We start from the raw sequence: 16657 nt of genomic DNA, 5'->3' as shown, positions 1-16657 counted from the left end.
TTCCTATCACACACGAGATGTATAAGCCGTCGAGTCATGATTACTCGGATTGCACTGCGGTGACTGCACGACGCTACGTTGTGCCCCCACGGAAAACGGGTATTGAGGTGAAGAGAAGGCCTGGACTATGTACAATGACAACGATGGGACCATCGTCTGCTCTCGCCATCGCTGTAGAATGGGTAAGTCGGAGGTAACCCGTCACCTTGACAACTGTCAACCCAGCCACCCAGACGACCAGATCCATCAAACATGCGGATGGATTCTAGCATAGAACTTCTCACCAGACTGTCCATGTACGTAGTCCGAGAACGCCGGGTGTGTTCTGTAGTACACCAAGATTCAAGGTAAGACTTACTCCGTCGTCTCAAGTTAGAGGGGGAAGTTTGCCCCAATGAAGGAGCAAAAACAGGGGAGTCCCTGGATTCATTCATCCAACCTAGACCAAATAATCGGGTATTCCTCACTCTGGCCTCTCTCCTGAGTAGTCGAGGATGAAATCCAGTGGTGATTGAATAATGCAGGCAAGGTACTGGTGATGTCGAATTGACATCCCTTGCATCCTACACCGCAGACCGCTTCGGGGGCGGATGTGATCTTCCGAAGTATACTCCGTACTCAAGACCATCGGTATTTTCGCCGGAATCACTTGGATTGGCATGGCATGTCTCTTATCTTGTCCCCAAACGGTAAGACCAGAAGACGCTTCTATCTGTCTATACAGGCTGCATCGTGTAGCAGACAAATCTACAAACATCGGTGTATACGTCCAGTCATGTAGTTGTAGATAGGCTCTCTCTTCAAAGTCCATGGTATCAAATCTGGGACCATAATGGCCGAGGAAGCTTCTCGCCCGGTTGAATCATTGCCTCCTGATGGCAGCCCATCGGTGCACGGGACAGCAGTCCAATGCGACTGCCTGAGCTGGGTGGATTGAAACCAACGTAGGCCTCGCGTCGAGCGGGGCTTCCCACGGTGACGGACCAGGTGTGGAGACCGTAATACGAGGCAATAGAGTGGACGAGCCAGCGACTGCAGTCAACGTAAGTGGATGTTCTTTTTTATCAAGAAACAACAGTAGATTGTGGGGCTTACCCAAAGCCAGCAGCACCGTCATCAGCGAGACTTTCAAACACCATCTTCTCACCATCAAGCTCATTGTGAGAGCTTGTTGTCTCGCGCATAGCTTGAAGCTGCTTCTTACGATCAGGCGCATCATGCATTTGGCCATTCCGTCCGACAAAAACGACCTCATCTTCGGAGTCCTCAGAGGAGGATGGCGCATCAGCGAGACCATCCTTGCTCCGTAAGGATTGCCTCTCATTCCATCGTTCAATAAACCGCCGAACATCTTCCTCCAGATCCTGCAGCATACCACGCGCAGCACGAGCGTGCTTTAGTCTCAAGCGAAGTTCCTTCGGGATTTGATGTCTTTCGACCTTTGTGTCCTTTGCTATCTGCTTGGCCGAACGTCGGTCGAGGTGTGCGTATTGCTTGTCCCAGAGTGGTGCGAGGTAGTACGGCATCGGTTCGTGGCGAACATGGGTGGGTTGTGGCATCCAGTCCTTAGAAGATGGAGGTTCAGCCCAGGGGTTATGCAACAGACGATCTTCAAAGCAAGGTCTGTCAGCATTGTGAACCGCAGAAGGGGGGCGGCGTTGGATGGATGACCCGAGATGACAGTCTAGGAAGCACCTTGATTAAGTCATGCTCAGCGGTTCAGCACATACCATTCTCCCAGCGTTGTCTGCGGCGACTGCCATCCTTTCCTTTCAATAGAGCCTCGCGTCTTTTCAGACTATCGCGACGAAGTGGTTCTCGACGTCGAAAGGTGACCCTCGGCACCTGTGCAGTTTCTTCCAATGCTTGACTCAAGATCTTGACCCTGGAGGCCGGGGCTCTGCTTGTAGCCGGAGCCGGATCATCGAGGGGAATGGAAAGGGACACAGACGCTCCCCGCAAAACTCCGCGAGTAGTAACCGGTTCGGACACGACAGTGTTTCCTCCACTCTGTGCGGAGGATTCCGTGATTGTCAAACTCTCTAGAGACGCAGCTGCTTGCTCTGTCCAAGCTGATATTTGTTGGGCCTGTTGAGCGGATAGCGGCCCTCTGACGTCGGCTTGTGGTGGGAAGCTCGGATGGATGGCCATGGTGAGTCGCGACGCGCTGACGTGTGTCGCGGTGAAGGTGAACGTGAAATGAGACGCGAACCGGGAAGTGAGCGTCGTCTGATCGCGTAATTTGGATCGCAAGGTCGACCCAGGTGATCAGAGAGGCCTAATCAATGGATTGTCGCCGTTAAGTAGGAGTAAAAGGAGAAGGAGACTCCCAAGAGCGAGCGGGGAGGAACCGGGACAGATAAGAGATACCGCGCAGAGGCGCCGGATTTCGGACTGAGTTAATCCGGGATCTCAGCCACCAACCCGCTACGAAGTAAAGAGAAAGAAAGCCCACTCGTTGACTCACAATGCGAGGCTTCTTGCTTTCATTGGCTGGCTTCTCTAGGTTCCCGATCTCCGCTCCGGCTGATCTGGGTAAATGACTCCGTCATCGCGAATGATTCATTTTGTCTCATCGATGATTGCTGGGTCATGCCGAGAGTTCGAATTTGGGACGCGAAAGTATCCTGAGCGAAGCAATTTTCGCGATGTTGAGGTCGAACTTTCAACGGCTTCACATGGCCGCGTCAATCTCAAAGCCTCGACACCCCGCTGTATGCTTCGTGCTGTGCGGAGTATATATACTCGGAACTGTTGGTGATATCTGGTGTTCAACTCCGTAGCTAGTTAGGCGTCAGGACTCATCACAGCCGGTCATGTATCGATGATCGATGAGATCCATTTCGACGCTGAAGGTTCATGTGGTTCCGAAAACCCTCAAATGAACAACCAGGCCCAGGCGCATGTACGAGCGGCTTATATCTAGTAACAAGAGAGCCACACATCCGGCTACTTAGAGCGACTTCCGATGCGGCGCACGATGTTAGATTCCGATCACCTCATAACAAGCAATAGAAAGGCGTTGCTCTATGCCTCGCATATCCCATGCAGCCCAATCCCAATCAATAACTATCGTCTCATCGAAAATACCTTCCTCTATCCGCGATTCCTCGTAACACTTCCCCCCTGCCCCTCCCCACGACACCAGGCATTTCTTCCTTCAGTTCCATAGAAACGAGCACAATCATTTAAACTCATCGAAGGACCATAGCCCCAGCCCTACTTGTCATCCTCCACAAAGGCCTTAAGAATGCTCAGCCCCTCCTCCGCATCCTCTGGATTATACGGCTTAAGCCTGAAACAGATGAGAAACTGTGTCCAGCCGCCACAGGACTTGATGATGGCGCGCTCGGCGGGGTTGAGAGGGGGCTTTGAATGTGTTAACTTCTTCGTATGGAGAACGGAGAGAGTGCCGTGTGTTAGGTGTAGGATGGTGGGTTGTAGACGTACGAAGAGAGTCGGTGGAGTGTCCAGGCATTTTGTAGTAGGTTTGTGATGGTTTTTGAGGAAAGTTGATGGAGAGAGATCTAGAACAGGTGGATGGTATTGGGCAAGATTGATAATAGTAGAGAAGATTTGTGTTGGAGGCTATGGGGGAAAACAGCGATGGACTAATTCCAATCAGGCACCTGGGTGGAAGCTGGAGGAGCTGGAGCTGGGGTGGTGCAGGTTACAAGTGCCCCCAGCGCGGAAGGTTTGGCCCGGCGGGTGAGGGCCCGGAAGTTTTGACAGCAAGAGTCAAAGCAAAATCCATGATATTTCATTAACTCATTGAAACTAAAGGTATAGACTCAAGCAATCCAGCACCATCCACATAACATAAAGAAAAAGGCCATACCATAACTCCAACATAAAGGGGTATATCAAACATAAAGTTCCCAACAGACAAACAAGAGTAAGCAACTTGAACACCAACCCAGTTCCATATCACAAATGAGGCGTGACCAGCATTCAAGGTCAGTTAGGCTCAAGTTTCGGTTCATCTTGCTCACCGCCGGAAACATTCGCCGACCCTGGCGCAGGCGCAAACGGAATCGGTCCGTGAGACGTGAAGACAGGAAGACCATGCTTGCTCACAGATACTGAGGCAGGAGGTGAAAATAGTATGGATTTAGGGCTCGTGGTGTCACTGACCGGTCCGGGGGTAAGAGGCGGCGAGATTCCTGCATAAGGACTTTGAGAGGAAGGGGTTATAGAGCGATCGAATGCTGGATTGGGTGTCCAGCGATTCTCTTCTTGGATACTGGTGGACTCCAGCTCTCTGGCTGCTGGGTGGGGCGTAGGAGACGACGCATCTGGAGTTGCGAGGGCAGAGGTGAATGGTTTTTCAATGATATCTTCTTTGGCCGCATAGTCTGGGCGAGGTATATCTGGAAGCGAGGGTTCCTCGTGGGAGTTGCTTGGGGCTAACTGCTGCGATGCAGTCAGTGGCGTAGCTTTTGGTGACGATTTCTTGGATCCAGGCGCTTTCCTCGGAGACCGAGTTGGTCTAGACGAGGTTTTCTGTGCTCTGCGTTTGCGTTCCTCTGCCGCCCTTTTCTCCCGCGCGGCGTTCTCTTCTGGGCACGGTACTTTCAGCTTGATGCTCAGCTTCTGAACATTAGCTGTAAGGCTATCAATGTCATCATGCACAGACTCGCTTCTGGTAGCTGTTGATTGAGCCGTTTGAGGTCGAGATTGTACATCTTCGGCCGTTGTAGGTAAAAACTCAGATGGAACCCGGGGAACGGGAGGCGCCTTCCGTGGGCTTGCAGTGCGCTTGGGAGTTCCAATCCGACCTGTATGAGGTTTGCGCATTGTCACTGAGCCCTGCGACAGTGGCCTCTGGTCGGGTACATCTAGGTCAGGGGTCGAAGCAGCAGTGGGAGTTGAAGTAGCACTCTTTCTACGCGAAGCGCGGGGCGCCGGAGACTTTGAAGGGTCAGGGAGGGTGCTAGGAGAATCAAGAGTCGTTCTGCGACTGTTCCTATTGGCCCTGCGTACTGGAGTCTCAGCCCTAGGAGTACTCGGCAGCGAAACCTTGGGCCTTCTGATGCGGAGTTTCATCTTGTTATCTTCGCCTTCGACTGACTCGGTTGGCGTGGTCGCCGCATCACAAGAAACACCACTAAGAGCAGTGTGGCGTTCCCGTCTCAGGCGTGAAGCTTCAGCATTGAGCTCTTCAGGTCGAAAGCTTGATGTTTGTCGATCACTTGGTATCAGTACCTTGGACAATGCATGAGCTGCCACCGCCCAGTCCACTGGCGGCAGCGGGACAGGCTCCAGGTCTGAGCTGGTGTGTGATCCGATGGACTTTCTATCCCGGCCTGGAAACACCACTTTTGCAGAAAACGACTGCGTTGGGGCGAAGTAGGTCGGGGCGGACTTCTCTCGCGGCTTGCTAGCAGGAGGTGGCGGGTAAACCAATGCCTCCAACTCTTCCAACAATGGAGTAGACCACCATTCTCGATCATAGATAGGCTCGAAGGCTGGACGTTGGCTGTGCGTCGGTACGTTGTCGGACAAGCCGAGGCGGTCCGTCATTTCAGTCGCCAGGCGGTTGATCTGGTGGTTATCCGGGGACTCCGTGTTTTGTGTCGTATCGCTTAATCCAGACAAGTGGCTCAAGACACCTGTCGTGAGAGCCCGATTGCTATAGCCCCCTTCTAGCACACTAATGACCCTCCCATTCACACCGAGACCCTCCTCCTCTGCCATTCGCACAACATCGGCAGTGAACTTTGCATAGAATTCCGTGGGAACATTGACCTTATGCCTTTGCATGCCTGCCCCCTCCCACTCGCTAGCGTCGAAACCCGCAGAGATGAAAATTGCAGCTTTAGGTGCGGGACCGTTAGGAACACTGGCCAACCGCTCAGTGTGTAACTTCAAGAACGCGCGAGCCCTTTCTATCAGGACAGTGTACTTCGTAGAATATAGGTCCCAGAAATCCTGTTCTGTTTTCCAAGGCTCCAGATGAACATTCCAAATCGACTGTCCGTGTGCCTTTTCAATGCATACACTTGCATTGCGCACCTTCTCCGGCTCACCCATCTCACAAGGGTACGAATTGATGTCATGCAAGCTAAAATAACCGATCATGGCCTTTTTGTGCGCTGTTGCATTACGAGGTGCAGCCAATGCCTTTTGATTCTGCTCCCAAGTAATCTCCTGCGATCCATCGCCATGGTGAAGATCAAAGTCTAGGATAGCAGCGTGAGTGAGATCATGAGTCATTGCAGCATATGCAATGCCAACGTGCACATTATTGATCCAGCAGAACCCGGAGGGGTGGCCAGAAGAACAATGATGGCCAGGAGGACGAATACAGACGAATGCGCGCTTGGTAGGCCCGGGGCTAAATATAGCATCGATACCTTCACACACCCCACCCAAAGCTCCTTCAAACGCGTTCAAGGATTCTGAGCACAGATAAAGATCTCCTTCGTGAAAAGCAGGAGTGATAGGCGTCCCATTAGCACTGTCTCTGCCACTACTGCGCGGCCGCACCAGTTCCTTTCCATTCAACGCAAGACGCGATTCCGCAGCGTCGCACATAGATTTCAAGTCCTCCATCCACTTGGTTCCATGCACATGTGTTACTGCTGTAGAGTTGACCGCCAACATTCGTGACGTCTTTCGGATCTGGAATGGAGGTACTGGGAGCTGACGTAGATTCAAATTCGGATGAGGCGCAAATTGCCCACCAGCATGTCTGTGCGCAAGACGAACGTAGGCTGCAGATATGCCTATAAGACAAGCCTGAACCCGCTCCGGTCGCTCGACAATCGAGTTCAGGGCAGCGCGAGTAGCGCGAGGGCGCGAGAAGCGATGACCGTAACACGCATCGTGGACGACCACCAAGGTTTGAGATTGTAGATCGGCGGACTGGTGGTGGTCGACCTCCTTCTTGAAGTGCTCAGCTGCAATGGAAGCAGCTGTGGGTATAGGCTGTTCCGCTGCCGGTGTCAAGGAAGGCTTCCTGGGGGACATTGTATAACCGCTGGCGCTAAGAGCGGCGGCTGCGGTAGGTGATGTCGCGAGCGTGGAAGATGAGCGGCGCGACAGACTAGGCCGCGGAGAGGCAGAACCTCCACTGTTAAGCTGGCTTGATCGGAGCGAGGCAGTGGAAGATCGCTTCTTCAGATTTGGAGTGGACATACGCCTTTCATCTCTCAGTGAGCTAGAGCTTGGGATGCGCCTCGGGGTGGGATGCGACGCTTGGCTGACGCCTGGACGCGCGGGGGGGTCCAACGGCGATAAGAGCGAGGAAGAAGAAAACGCGGAGGGAGACGCAGGTACAGGAGTCGCAGCAATGGACGAACTGCTCAGACGATCTGGGAAAATGGAGGGATCGATGGGAGGCGGGGGCGTTTTTGAGGGGGTTTCGGTGGTGGGAGCAGAGGATGGCTTGGAGGGGTCCATGGCGCAGAAGTCTGTCTCATTTGAATAGCTGAAAGTGAGACAGGTTTTGTTAGCTCAAAGAATAATCCGTGAGAAGCTTTCTGGAAGATTTGTGAACGCGAAAGACGGCAAAGTAGCAGTGGCAGTGAAAAGAGAGAAACAAGGAGGGACCGTAGTAGAAGAATCATAACAATCACACGAGGCTAAGAACGCTGGCCGCCTCTATTGGGTCAAGGGGGGTCGATCGCTCATTCCAGCTGATTTAATATTTCATGTCCACGATCCTCTGCACCTTCTCGCAGTCTGTGAGATAGTCGACTCCAATGTTTTCCTATTCTTGACATTTCCTATTGGGCTTTCGCTGACATTGTGCTCGGTGATGCTCAGAAGTATACTCCATAAACCCTGTACATTGACCCTTCTGTTAGCTGATCCACTATCATGCAGACACGGGACGCACTACGGAGGAGAAAGAGGTATAGTATTTCCAATTCTTTCATAAAAGTTCTCTTCTATGTGTATTCGCGGGTCATTATCGTCACAAGTAAACCATTCCAGCCCTATATAAAGGGGCGCCAATAAAACCAAATGCCCCAAACAAACTCCCTAGATTCCAAACTCCAAACAAATGAACTCAAGACGAAATCTTCAAGAGGAAAATTTAAAACCCCTTGCCCCACATCCGATACCACCTCTTTCGCATAATTGGTCCCAGTTGAGGATCCTTCTCCTGAGGCAGGCTGATATCAGAGTACCGAGAGTTGCGTGAAGAACCACTGCTCGTCGACGAAGTCGAAGACCGGCTCAACTTCCGCTGATGCTTCTTCTCCGTCAAAAACTTCTTGGTGGCATGATTGTTGCAGAAGCATTGCATCCGGACGGTCTCAAAGGACGTACCCTCACATTCAGCATTAGGCTTACCAGCGCCGCATGTCTTGTGGCCAGAGTCGACCTCGCACTGGCACCAATCGTAGAGAGTGAGGTATTGTTGGCACATGTTGTTCGTTGATTCAATGTTCTTTTTCCCCCTGAGCTGAGTTGGCCTAGATTATCTTTTGCTCTTTTGGGCGCCGCTGACGTTGTTTGGCGGGTGGATAAGCGAGTCTGGGCGATCAAGCTCCGCTGGGTTCCGCTATGAAGTAGTAGACTGATGGAAATCCCCTCACTCTCGAATCTGTGGGGAATCTGAGGAGTATTCCAGAGTACTTAGGCGTAGGTAAGAAATGATAAAAGTTCTATGTTGAGCGATTGGTGTGTCGCAATTGTAGGTAGTATATGATACGGATGCCGAGGTATGCTTCCAAGTACACGAACACGACGAGAGGGTCTTAATGGTGATATTAAAACGAGAGAGACGAATAGATGATATCTTGTAGATCTGGAGAGAGTGCGAGGGAGTGCGAGTTCTTGCTCTAGCGAAATAAGACTGTAGGTAGATGAAGGAGTTGAGCGAGAGAGTTGGGGATAAAGAACAGTCTGATAAGGGTAAATCAAGGATTGCTGACGGCTAGACTCTGCTTATAAGAAAGAATTGGAGAGAGGTACGTATGCGTATGCTATTATACTATAAGACTGGGGGGGCACATTTTGACGTCAGCACCAGAAGGACGAAGCGCTCTTGTGGAGTAAATTCTGGCGTCAAGAACCCGCCCACAGCTACGGAGCACGATATATTTGGATATGACTGAATGATTCGTGAGATCTAGCCAGGATCTAGACTGGTTTCTTTGAACCGGCCAATCCATTCTTGACGTTGCCCAGCAGACAAAGGCTTGGGTGTTTCTCTAGGCGCCCTGGAATGAATGGCTCTAACTCTCCCATTTGAGGTTTCATTTGGCGCCATTCGATCATGGCTTGACTAAGCCGGTGGGAGCATGACCGGTGGACAAGAAGAGAAATTGAGAATGAGTCCTCGGAATCAATTCTAGATCCAAGATGCTGGGCTTTGATGAACCGAGCAAAACTGAAGGGGGGGCGGGCCAGTTTCCATGCTCTGTGGTCTATCATCGACTGGGCGGAGCTTGGCAAGTGAGATTGTCCAATGAAGGCGGCATTCATGGAGTATCTCGTCGTCTTGTGTAGCTAGTTGTCGTAATTGGTGAGCGAAAAGGGCTGGAGTGATGATGTCGTTTGATCTGCGCTGCAGCATGGTGGGTGGAGGGAGGGCTGATGAGCAGTTCGTCCGCATCGGGTAAGGACATGAGCTTGACTGCCCTAACCAATCATAGTTAGCTCGTATCTTGGTAGATCATCACATGGTCACGTGCTGGGAATCTGGGATCTGGTCTTCGCGGGCTCACGTGTGAGCTAAGCCCTTTAAAGACTTCCATAATGCTGTGAGATCGCAACAGCGAATGATGTATTGCTTCCAGCTTAATTTTAGAACTACTGTTGCTTCGTATAGAGTACCCATGTTGCTCTCTCTAGTACTCCGTAAAGGGTAATGCCTGATTCTAAACTCAAGCCCATGCCGTCAAGCTACGTCGACCAGGACACCCGTATGGTACTTGGATCCTTGGAAGTCTCCAACTTCCAAGTCTTGGCTCAGTTGGCTCCCACCACAATCTTCCTCCGCACCCCTCACCAGCAACTATTCAACAGAATTAACCCCATACTCTTACTTTTATACGCAGTCGACCAAATACAGCAAACAAGGCCATGACCTCCCAAGCCCTAGACACTGAATCAACCATCATGCCCCCTACCCCCGCCCGAAGCAACACCCTCATCTCAAACCTTTCGGCCGTCGCAACCCGCATAACAGCCGCCTCCTCCAAACTCTCCCCACCCAAGGAAACACCCGTCCGTCTCATTGCAGTCTCAAAGCTCAAGCCCGCCTCCGACATCCTCGCCCTCCACTCCGCACCAGTATCGCACCAGCACTTCGGCGAAAATTATCTCCAGGAACTACAGGAAAAGGCGCGTTTGCTGCCACCGACAATAAAATGGCACTTTATTGGTGGACTACAGTCGAATAAATGCGTCTCTTTGGCGCGGGATACGAAGAGTTTATGGGCTGTTGAGAGTGTGGATAGTGAGAAGAAGGCGGGGTTGTTGGATAAAGGGTGGGGAGATAGGAAAGTTGAGGTACTGGGTGAGGAGGGCAAGGGGGGGGAGCAATTGAGGGTGTTTGTGCAGGTTAATACCTCTGGTGAGGAGAATAAGAGTGGTGTTGATCCCGAAGAGGGGGTTGTGGGGTTATGTCGGTTTATCCGGGAGAAGTGTCCGCGCTTAAAGTTGCAGGGGCTGATGACGATTGGGGCAATTGCGAGGTCCAGGGCGACGACGCCGGAGAACGAGAATGAGGATTTTCTCACTTTGAAGAGTGTGAGAGAGAAGGTGGTGAGTGTCTTGGGGCTAGAGGGGAAGGAGGCGCATTTGGAGTTGAGTATGGGAATGAGTGAGGACTTTGAGGGTGCGATTGTGCTAGGCAGCGATGAAGTGCGTGTTGGGACGACGATTTTCGGTGATAGGCCGCCAAAAGACCAGGCTAGAGTTGTCTAATATGAAATTTGAATCTTGAAACGGGGCGTATCTTCAAAGAGATAGACAAGACGGGGTTGCAGCCTGTGGCAACGGCATGCTCAAAACATTATGTACTCTAAATGATATCAATACATACATACCAAACTACCTCGATGCACTGGCAAGGACAGTAAGGTTGAAAGAACCACGAAAAACGCTATATGCGATATTAGTAGCCCAGGTCCTCCGTTGGGCTGATCCCCCTTGGCTGTTCACGGATGTACGTTCTATCCGATAAGGGGCCCTGCGATAGTCTCTGCTCCATTTGTCGCGCCAGCGCTTGAGGAATTCCTTCTTGCGTGGCACGGATTGTGACTCGGTACATCTATAGACTGTCAGTAGGATTCGACCTGGAGGAGAATGGCATGCTGACCTTTTTCTCGTAGTTGGGCTCCAACCGAAGGAGACATCCGGTCTTTCCTTGTGCAGAGTGATACACCGCACAGCCCACAAGGTTGGTCGAGTTGGGATCTACACCGCTCAATAGCTTCCAACCGAAGTCTTGCGCGAGTTTCTTGGTAAAGCTCTCATTAACAGGCCCCGCCTTGGCCACAACTCCAAAGGTATTTTGCGCTTCCAATGGAGCACCGCCGATTTGCCGCCAACGTTTGAAGAATTCTTCAGCGGACAATCCTGAAGGCTCCATGTAACGGTGCATCAAAATAGGAAACTGCAGAGTGTACGCCTGCAGTGCACCAGCAAGATATGAGATGCGGATCGTAGGCGCATCCGAGAAGGGCCCCTTGGCCTCGAAGAAGAGAGTTTGTTGGGTCTGGCCAGCCGCCGGGACTGAGGGCTCCGGAAGGCTTTTAGAGTCGACCCGGAGATGAGGTGCAGACGGATTATCCACAGTCGTAGTAAGTGATCCAATAGGGAATGAGGATTTGTTGCTAATGTATAGTTTCAGCACTCCCAGATGGCCTCGGAACTCAGACCGAAGGCCAATCTGAATCTGAGCGTCCTCAAACAGTACACCCTCGTCAGAGAAGTACAGTCTATTATATCCGATCTCCCAGTCTGGAGAGAGGTTGGCCGCACTAGCCATGTTGGGAGGTGGCGCCGTCGACGTACTCATGTCTAAACCGGCAAGATCTCCTGACGCGCCTGACGAGACGGTCGTGCCGTTAGTACCCGTCTTGTTGCCATTGACAATTGTGGTGAATGTCCGTTTAAGACCCGTGTTTTGTGCCATCAGGATCTCCGCCCCGTCTGAATTTGCGTCCTTGCCACCAACGACCCAGGTCTTCTTGTCTGTCGTCCCAGCAGTCTTCTGGTGAAGACGTGAAAGTAGTATGGAAGCTCTCTCGGAGAATGGTGGCATTTCATCGCAGACTGTTCGCAGGAGATCATCGGATGGAAGTGTCGCCAGCGACAAATACTCGAAGGCACGTTGCTGTAGTTCCGGGTCTGGTGAGTGACTGTACAAGCGGAAAATGTGTAGGAGCTGTGGCTTGATCTCAGGGAAAAGATTGACGAATTTAACGAAAGATGACAAAATCATGGCGCGGGTGTTATCGGTGCTAGTCATCATTTTGGTCTGCAAAGCAAGGAACTGTTCGATAGGGCTGGATCCTTGATTGTCAGCTACCAGATGTCCAAATTCTCCCAGGACATAGCAGCCGATTTTCACCAAGCTCTCATGGCAGTCGGTTTTCAGATAAGTGAGAAGTGTCTGTGCAGCGTATGCCTGTAGTTCCTCGTTATTGGTTACGATCTGTATCACCCGCTGCCACACCTCGTCGTTGACATGATCGCCAGCAAGAGACAGCAATTTAAGCGTAACATCAATATACCACTGGGCATCAGTAGCATATTTCTCCGTGAGAATAGCGACCTTCAAGACCATTTCCTCCCGTATCGCATAGTCAGCTGACTGAAGGTACCGCATTAACTCGTTCACGATTGGCGCCGCATTCGTGAGATCACACATACTGTAGACTAAGTCGAGGCCCTTTCGACGAACACTGATATCCCTATCACGGAGGGAGCCCAAAATTATGTTTTGATGTTTCTTGATGGGGTCAAGCGTCTCGGCCCTAGCTGCGAAATGTGTCATGGCTTCTAAGCCGAGGTAGCGAACGTTCGTCTCCCGTGACTGTATGTATTTCCCTAATCTGGAGGATATTTGCATCATGAGGGTGTGCTCAGTGTCAAGATGGATAAGGAGGTTGATTGCTTCGAAGAGCACTGCGTTCTGGGCATTGTTCTGCTGTACGTTTTTCGGTGTGTCCATGGCAATCTGCATGATTTGCTGAAGCGACTCGCGAATAATGTCACGGACATGGCTATCGCCTGCACTTGGTTAGAAGTGTGTAGCACCAGGAATTGTATAGCTTACCTGACGGAGGGTAGTACTGTAACAAACGTAGCAATTTCACCTGAAGCCACGGGCAAGGGACTCGATAATATAGATAGTCCGGGGCGATGTCGTTATCAACAACAACCCTCTTCAGACGCTGAGCAGCCTTCACATAACTCCCGCGGTACTCCTCTGGTCTGTCCTGTGCTAGTGCCATAACCAGCGATGTCACAGACAATGTGACACCCATATCCGGATCGTCCATCAGAGATATTATGCGCTCCGCCCATTGGTTCTGCACAATACTTGGGTACTTCCGGTACAGGCGTAGGAGTGTGAGGGCAGCCTTCTTCTTCACGAATGCTTTCGAGGTACTGCACTGGTTGTTAGCGGCACTTCTTTAGCTCTAACGAGGCGGATGCATCTCACGGAGAAATTAGTAGCCGGTGAACATCAGTTGAGAGAGCTTCACCCATCTCCCTACTGCCGACATTAGCAACCGCATGTAAGGCCAGACAGTTGTTCAGTTCATGCTGATCGAGAAGGTCCTTTCGGATGCTGTTGACAACAAGATGTAGCAGTTCATGTTCCTCATGAAGGAAAAGTGTCACTGCGAGATACCCAATTTGCTTCTCGGAGTATTTGTTGGAAGAGATCAAGTTCACAGCCTCCAAGTGACCAAAATCGACATCGTACCCCTGGATGTAGACATATAGCAATTTGCACACGTATTTCTTCTTTTGGTATCCATCCAGGCTCCCAGACTTAAATTTTTGACGAATGTTCGCCAGTTCTTTATTCACCCGCTTTTCCTCGAGTTCGCGCGCTCTTGCATTTCGCAAGTCGGCAATGAACTGGACAAGGCCTCGCATGGACGACATTTTGCGCTAAGCTGGTGATTGCTCTGAAATTTGAGTAGACGAGCGAGATGCTGTTGAGTAAAGAACAGCCGAAAACTTGAGGGTTCAAGGGCTCCAATGGGACGCGGAGCAGGTGGGAGTCGCTTTTGTCTTTTGATCTTCAATATGTGCTGACACCGGTTGAGAGTGTCCACTCGGTCGGTCTATCTCATATAATCATATCCCACCGCTTGATTCAGACGTTGCCTTTTTCGTTTTCGGGGTCGTGCCTAGTATTTTATGCGGCAGAGGGCATGGCGCAAGGTAAGGAAGGGAAGCGTGTCTTCGGCGCCAGTCAGGAGTTAGCTTAATGCGGGACAAGGATGGTCAGCGTCCTTAGGGGTGATTCCGGCCGTTAAGCAGACAATAAAGGTAAGAGAAGAATTGAAAGGAGAACGCTAGGATCAAAGACGGTCAATTGTGACACACCCGGAGAGTTAAGCATAGTTGTACGCACTGCAGCTCTTCCCAGGAGCGCCCCCCGTTTCTGGCTGCTGAGCCACTTCTGGGGCAGATCCGACAGGGATCGGCGGATTATTGTTGATACGTTGTGGCGGTGCATATAGTTCGAGATTGTGCTCTCCAGCTTCATCCTTCAGAACAATTTCAAGCAGTATTGAAAACTTTACCATACTTTATATAGTAAGATAATTGGTTTCATATAGCTATTCTACAATTTTTAGGTTTCCCAGTGCCTTCCCAACTAAATCCCAAGAACGCCCCGCCGTAGCCAAGCCATGCAACAAGAAGGGAATATGGTATCAAAATCAAATCCGCATCAACGCCGTCAATATGGAATAGCATGGAGTCTTATCTCCTGCTTCGTAGAAAAGCCGCCACCTGCTCGTGCCTGGTCACGAAGAACATTCTTTTGCGGTCTGACTTCCATATCAATACTCCGATCTCTTCGGCATACCGGCACGGGGCCTCATATTCGGCAAGGCTGACAAAGTCTTTGAATAAAAAGCCAGCTGTAGCTCTTACACGGTCTCTCTCAAGCTGCCATAAACGGATCTGGTCAACTACTGTTGGTGGAAGGACCGACGGAGGTATTCCGGCCTGGTTAGATGTAGACCGGGATACATTGTGCTTGCGCATTTGAGGATGCGCATGTGTAGCAAGATAGGAGATGATCTGATCGGCCGTAATCCCCATCTCAATCGCGCGGCGAATAGACTGACGAGTGATTTTCCCCGTAACCAGGTTTGGGAAGCGATATTTGAGAGTCGTGAAGAGTGCAATGAGGGATATCTGAAGTGGTGAGGAAGTATATGCGTAGAGTCGATAGTTGGTTTCGATGATAATAAACCCCGAGCCAGATTGATTGGAGTCACCTCCGTCGGCGGAGCTTGTGTCTGCAAGCGGATTGCTGAGAGCACTTGAGTCAGACGTTAGAGTGGTCGCAAGACGAGTAGGATAGAAATGGCTTGCTTCAGGAGAATCCTGGTACACTATGCCAAAGTCCGCTAGGTCAGTCAACGTCCGGAGCTGATTCGATGTCAAGTGCTTCTTCTCATAGCATTTGCCCAGTTCCAGACTACTAAGGAGAAAGACAAAGGATAACACCTCAACGCTATCCATTTCAATAGCTTCCGCACTTTCGACGTATAGAATCAAGATATGCCAGACCTGCGTGCCTACATCTTGTAAGACAAACGCAAAGCCGTCTTGAGTAATCTCGACACGACGGTCCCTAATTTCGACCAGATGTCCGGCTTGTAAGAGTTGTTTTACGCCCTTGCTCAGACCTGCATCGCGTTGAATCCCTAAACCGCTCGTTCCCACCATATAACCGAGAACTCCTTCCCATTGGCGGCGCGCATATTCATCGAGATCAGAGATTGAAACACTTTCATCGTCTAAAGATCTGTGAAGCACACCGAATGACTGGGTTTGTTCGGCCCCAGTTAGGGCTTGTCGAAGAGACGCAGCGAATGGATTTGTAACCATGTAGGCGCGGACGTTGCCTGCGGTCGTTGTATTCGACAGGATATGCAGTCGTCCGAGGATCGAGAGAGCGCTGTCCCGTTCTCTATGTGAAGATAGAACCGTCAGAGCCCAGCAAGCGACTGTTAAGGCGTAGAAGCGCTCAACTCACCTCAGACTTTCAGATCTCACCCAAAGTTCCAGGTCCGCGGCTGGAAGCGGGTCCTTAAGGTAGAGGAGCGCCATCACGAAGCATTTCGCTATCGCCCAGACGAGAGGTTAACAGCGAACGAAGAGAAGTCAGTGACCATTACATGTCTACATACCCAGGTCAGGCAGCATGCGCCTGAAGATAGCTAGAGCGGTGGATGGCTGCTGATAAAGCTTGAAGAAGACCGTCCCAGGAAGACTCTCGAGATAGTCAAACGGACGGGACGGGGCAGCCGCCATCTTGCCTTCAGACGCAGAAATTCCCTAGCTCTCCTAGAGCATGATGCGGTCCGATCAAAGAGATTATGGAGGTGCCAGCATGAGAGAAGGGGGTGAGAGAGGACAATGACGACCAAAGTTCCAAACAGCGTTGATATATTTAGTCCGGTGACCCAAACGGCCCGATGCGCACTCC

General features: G+C 51.1%; 6 protein-coding genes across 6 annotated transcripts; 1 reads left to right on the top strand and 5 right to left on the bottom strand.

Moving 5' to 3' along the window:
- Positions 1-521: 521 nt before the first annotated feature.
- Positions 522-2345, bottom strand: BJY04DRAFT_130616 (uncharacterized protein). Its single transcript, XM_073708479.1, has 3 exons — positions 1731-2345; positions 1096-1609; positions 522-1032 (listed from the first exon to the last, which is right to left on the bottom strand). The coding sequence occupies exons 1-3, from the start codon at positions 2149-2151 to the stop codon at positions 816-818; spliced, it is 1152 nt and encodes a 383-aa protein (XP_073567117.1). The 5' UTR covers positions 2152-2345; the 3' UTR covers positions 522-815.
- A 1612-nt stretch (positions 2346-3957) lies between these two features.
- On the bottom strand, positions 3958-7404 carry BJY04DRAFT_210058 (histone deacetylase hosB; the record flags this gene model as incomplete). Its single annotated transcript, XM_073714205.1, has 2 exons — positions 3958-5173; positions 5213-7404. The coding sequence occupies 2 exons, from the start codon at positions 7402-7404 to the stop codon at positions 3958-3960; spliced, it is 3408 nt and encodes a 1135-aa protein (XP_073567116.1).
- Positions 7405-8044: 640 nt separating this feature from the next.
- Positions 8045-8380, bottom strand: BJY04DRAFT_222245 (uncharacterized protein; the record flags this gene model as incomplete). Its single annotated transcript, XM_073717338.1, has 1 exon — positions 8045-8380. One exon carries the CDS (start codon positions 8378-8380, stop codon positions 8045-8047), a length of 336 nt encoding a protein of 111 aa, XP_073567115.1.
- A 1697-nt stretch (positions 8381-10077) lies between these two features.
- On the top strand, positions 10078-10887 carry BJY04DRAFT_210057 (YggS family pyridoxal phosphate enzyme; the record flags this gene model as incomplete). The annotated part of the gene is made up of 1 exon (XM_073714204.1): positions 10078-10887. The coding sequence occupies one exon, from the start codon at positions 10078-10080 to the stop codon at positions 10885-10887; it is 810 nt and encodes a 269-aa protein (XP_073567114.1).
- Positions 10888-10982: 95 nt separating this feature from the next.
- Positions 10983-14530, bottom strand: BJY04DRAFT_130400 (AP-2 complex subunit alpha). Its single transcript, XM_073708476.1, has 4 exons — positions 13637-14530; positions 13247-13581; positions 11282-13200; positions 10983-11233 (listed from the first exon to the last, which is right to left on the bottom strand). Exons 1-4 carry the CDS (start codon positions 14086-14088, stop codon positions 11078-11080), a joined length of 2862 nt encoding a protein of 953 aa, XP_073567113.1. The 5' UTR covers positions 14089-14530; the 3' UTR covers positions 10983-11077.
- A 166-nt stretch (positions 14531-14696) lies between these two features.
- Positions 14697-16611, bottom strand: BJY04DRAFT_198557 (TFIIH/NER complex subunit TFB2). Its single transcript, XM_073712623.1, has 3 exons — positions 16359-16611; positions 16205-16292; positions 14697-16138 (listed from the first exon to the last, which is right to left on the bottom strand). The coding sequence occupies exons 1-3, from the start codon at positions 16480-16482 to the stop codon at positions 14917-14919; spliced, it is 1434 nt and encodes a 477-aa protein (XP_073567112.1). The 5' UTR covers positions 16483-16611; the 3' UTR covers positions 14697-14916.
- Between the last annotated feature and the right edge of the window lie 46 nt (positions 16612-16657).

The sequence above is a fragment of the Aspergillus karnatakaensis genome (assembly GCF_047715665.1).
Source record: "Aspergillus karnatakaensis strain CBS 102800 unplaced genomic scaffold BJY04scaffold_57, whole genome shotgun sequence".
In the NCBI taxonomy this organism is placed as follows: Eukaryota; Fungi; Ascomycota; class Eurotiomycetes; order Eurotiales; family Aspergillaceae; genus Aspergillus; species Aspergillus karnatakaensis.
The sequence above is the reverse complement of the archived record's forward strand: the minus strand, read 5'-3'. Positions and strand labels throughout refer to the sequence as shown.

Bases quoted from the DNA above. Each gene is read 5' to 3' on its own strand.
- BJY04DRAFT_130616 (XM_073708479.1), bottom strand. From the start codon at position 2,151: ATGGCCATCCATCCGAGCTTCCCACCACAAGCCGACGTCAGAGGGCCG. The intron at 1,610-1,730 runs GTATGTGCTGAA...CTTGCTTTGAAG, and splicing joins CAGACAACGCTGGGAGAATG to ATCGTCTGTTGCATAACCCC. The intron at 1,033-1,095 runs GTAAGCCCCACA...CGTTGACTGCAG, and splicing joins GACGGTGCTGCTGGCTTTGG to TCGCTGGCTCGTCCACTCTA.
- BJY04DRAFT_130400 (XM_073708476.1), bottom strand. From the start codon at position 14,088: ATGTCGTCCATGCGAGGCCTTGTCCAGTTCATTGCCGACTTGCGAAAT. The intron at 13,582-13,636 runs GTGAGATGCATC...CAACCAGTGCAG, and splicing joins CACCGGCTACTAATTTCTCC to TACCTCGAAAGCATTCGTGA. The intron at 13,201-13,246 runs GTAAGCTATACA...AACCAAGTGCAG, and splicing joins ACAGTACTACCCTCCGTCAG to GCGATAGCCATGTCCGTGAC.
- BJY04DRAFT_198557 (XM_073712623.1), bottom strand. From the start codon at position 16,482: ATGGCGGCTGCCCCGTCCCGTCCGTTTGACTATCTCGAGAGTCTTCCT. The intron at 16,293-16,358 runs GTATGTAGACAT...TCTGGGCGATAG, and splicing joins GCGCATGCTGCCTGACCTGG to CGAAATGCTTCGTGATGGCG. The intron at 16,139-16,204 runs GTGAGTTGAGCG...ATCTTCACATAG, and splicing joins GTGAGATCTGAAAGTCTGAG to AGAACGGGACAGCGCTCTCT.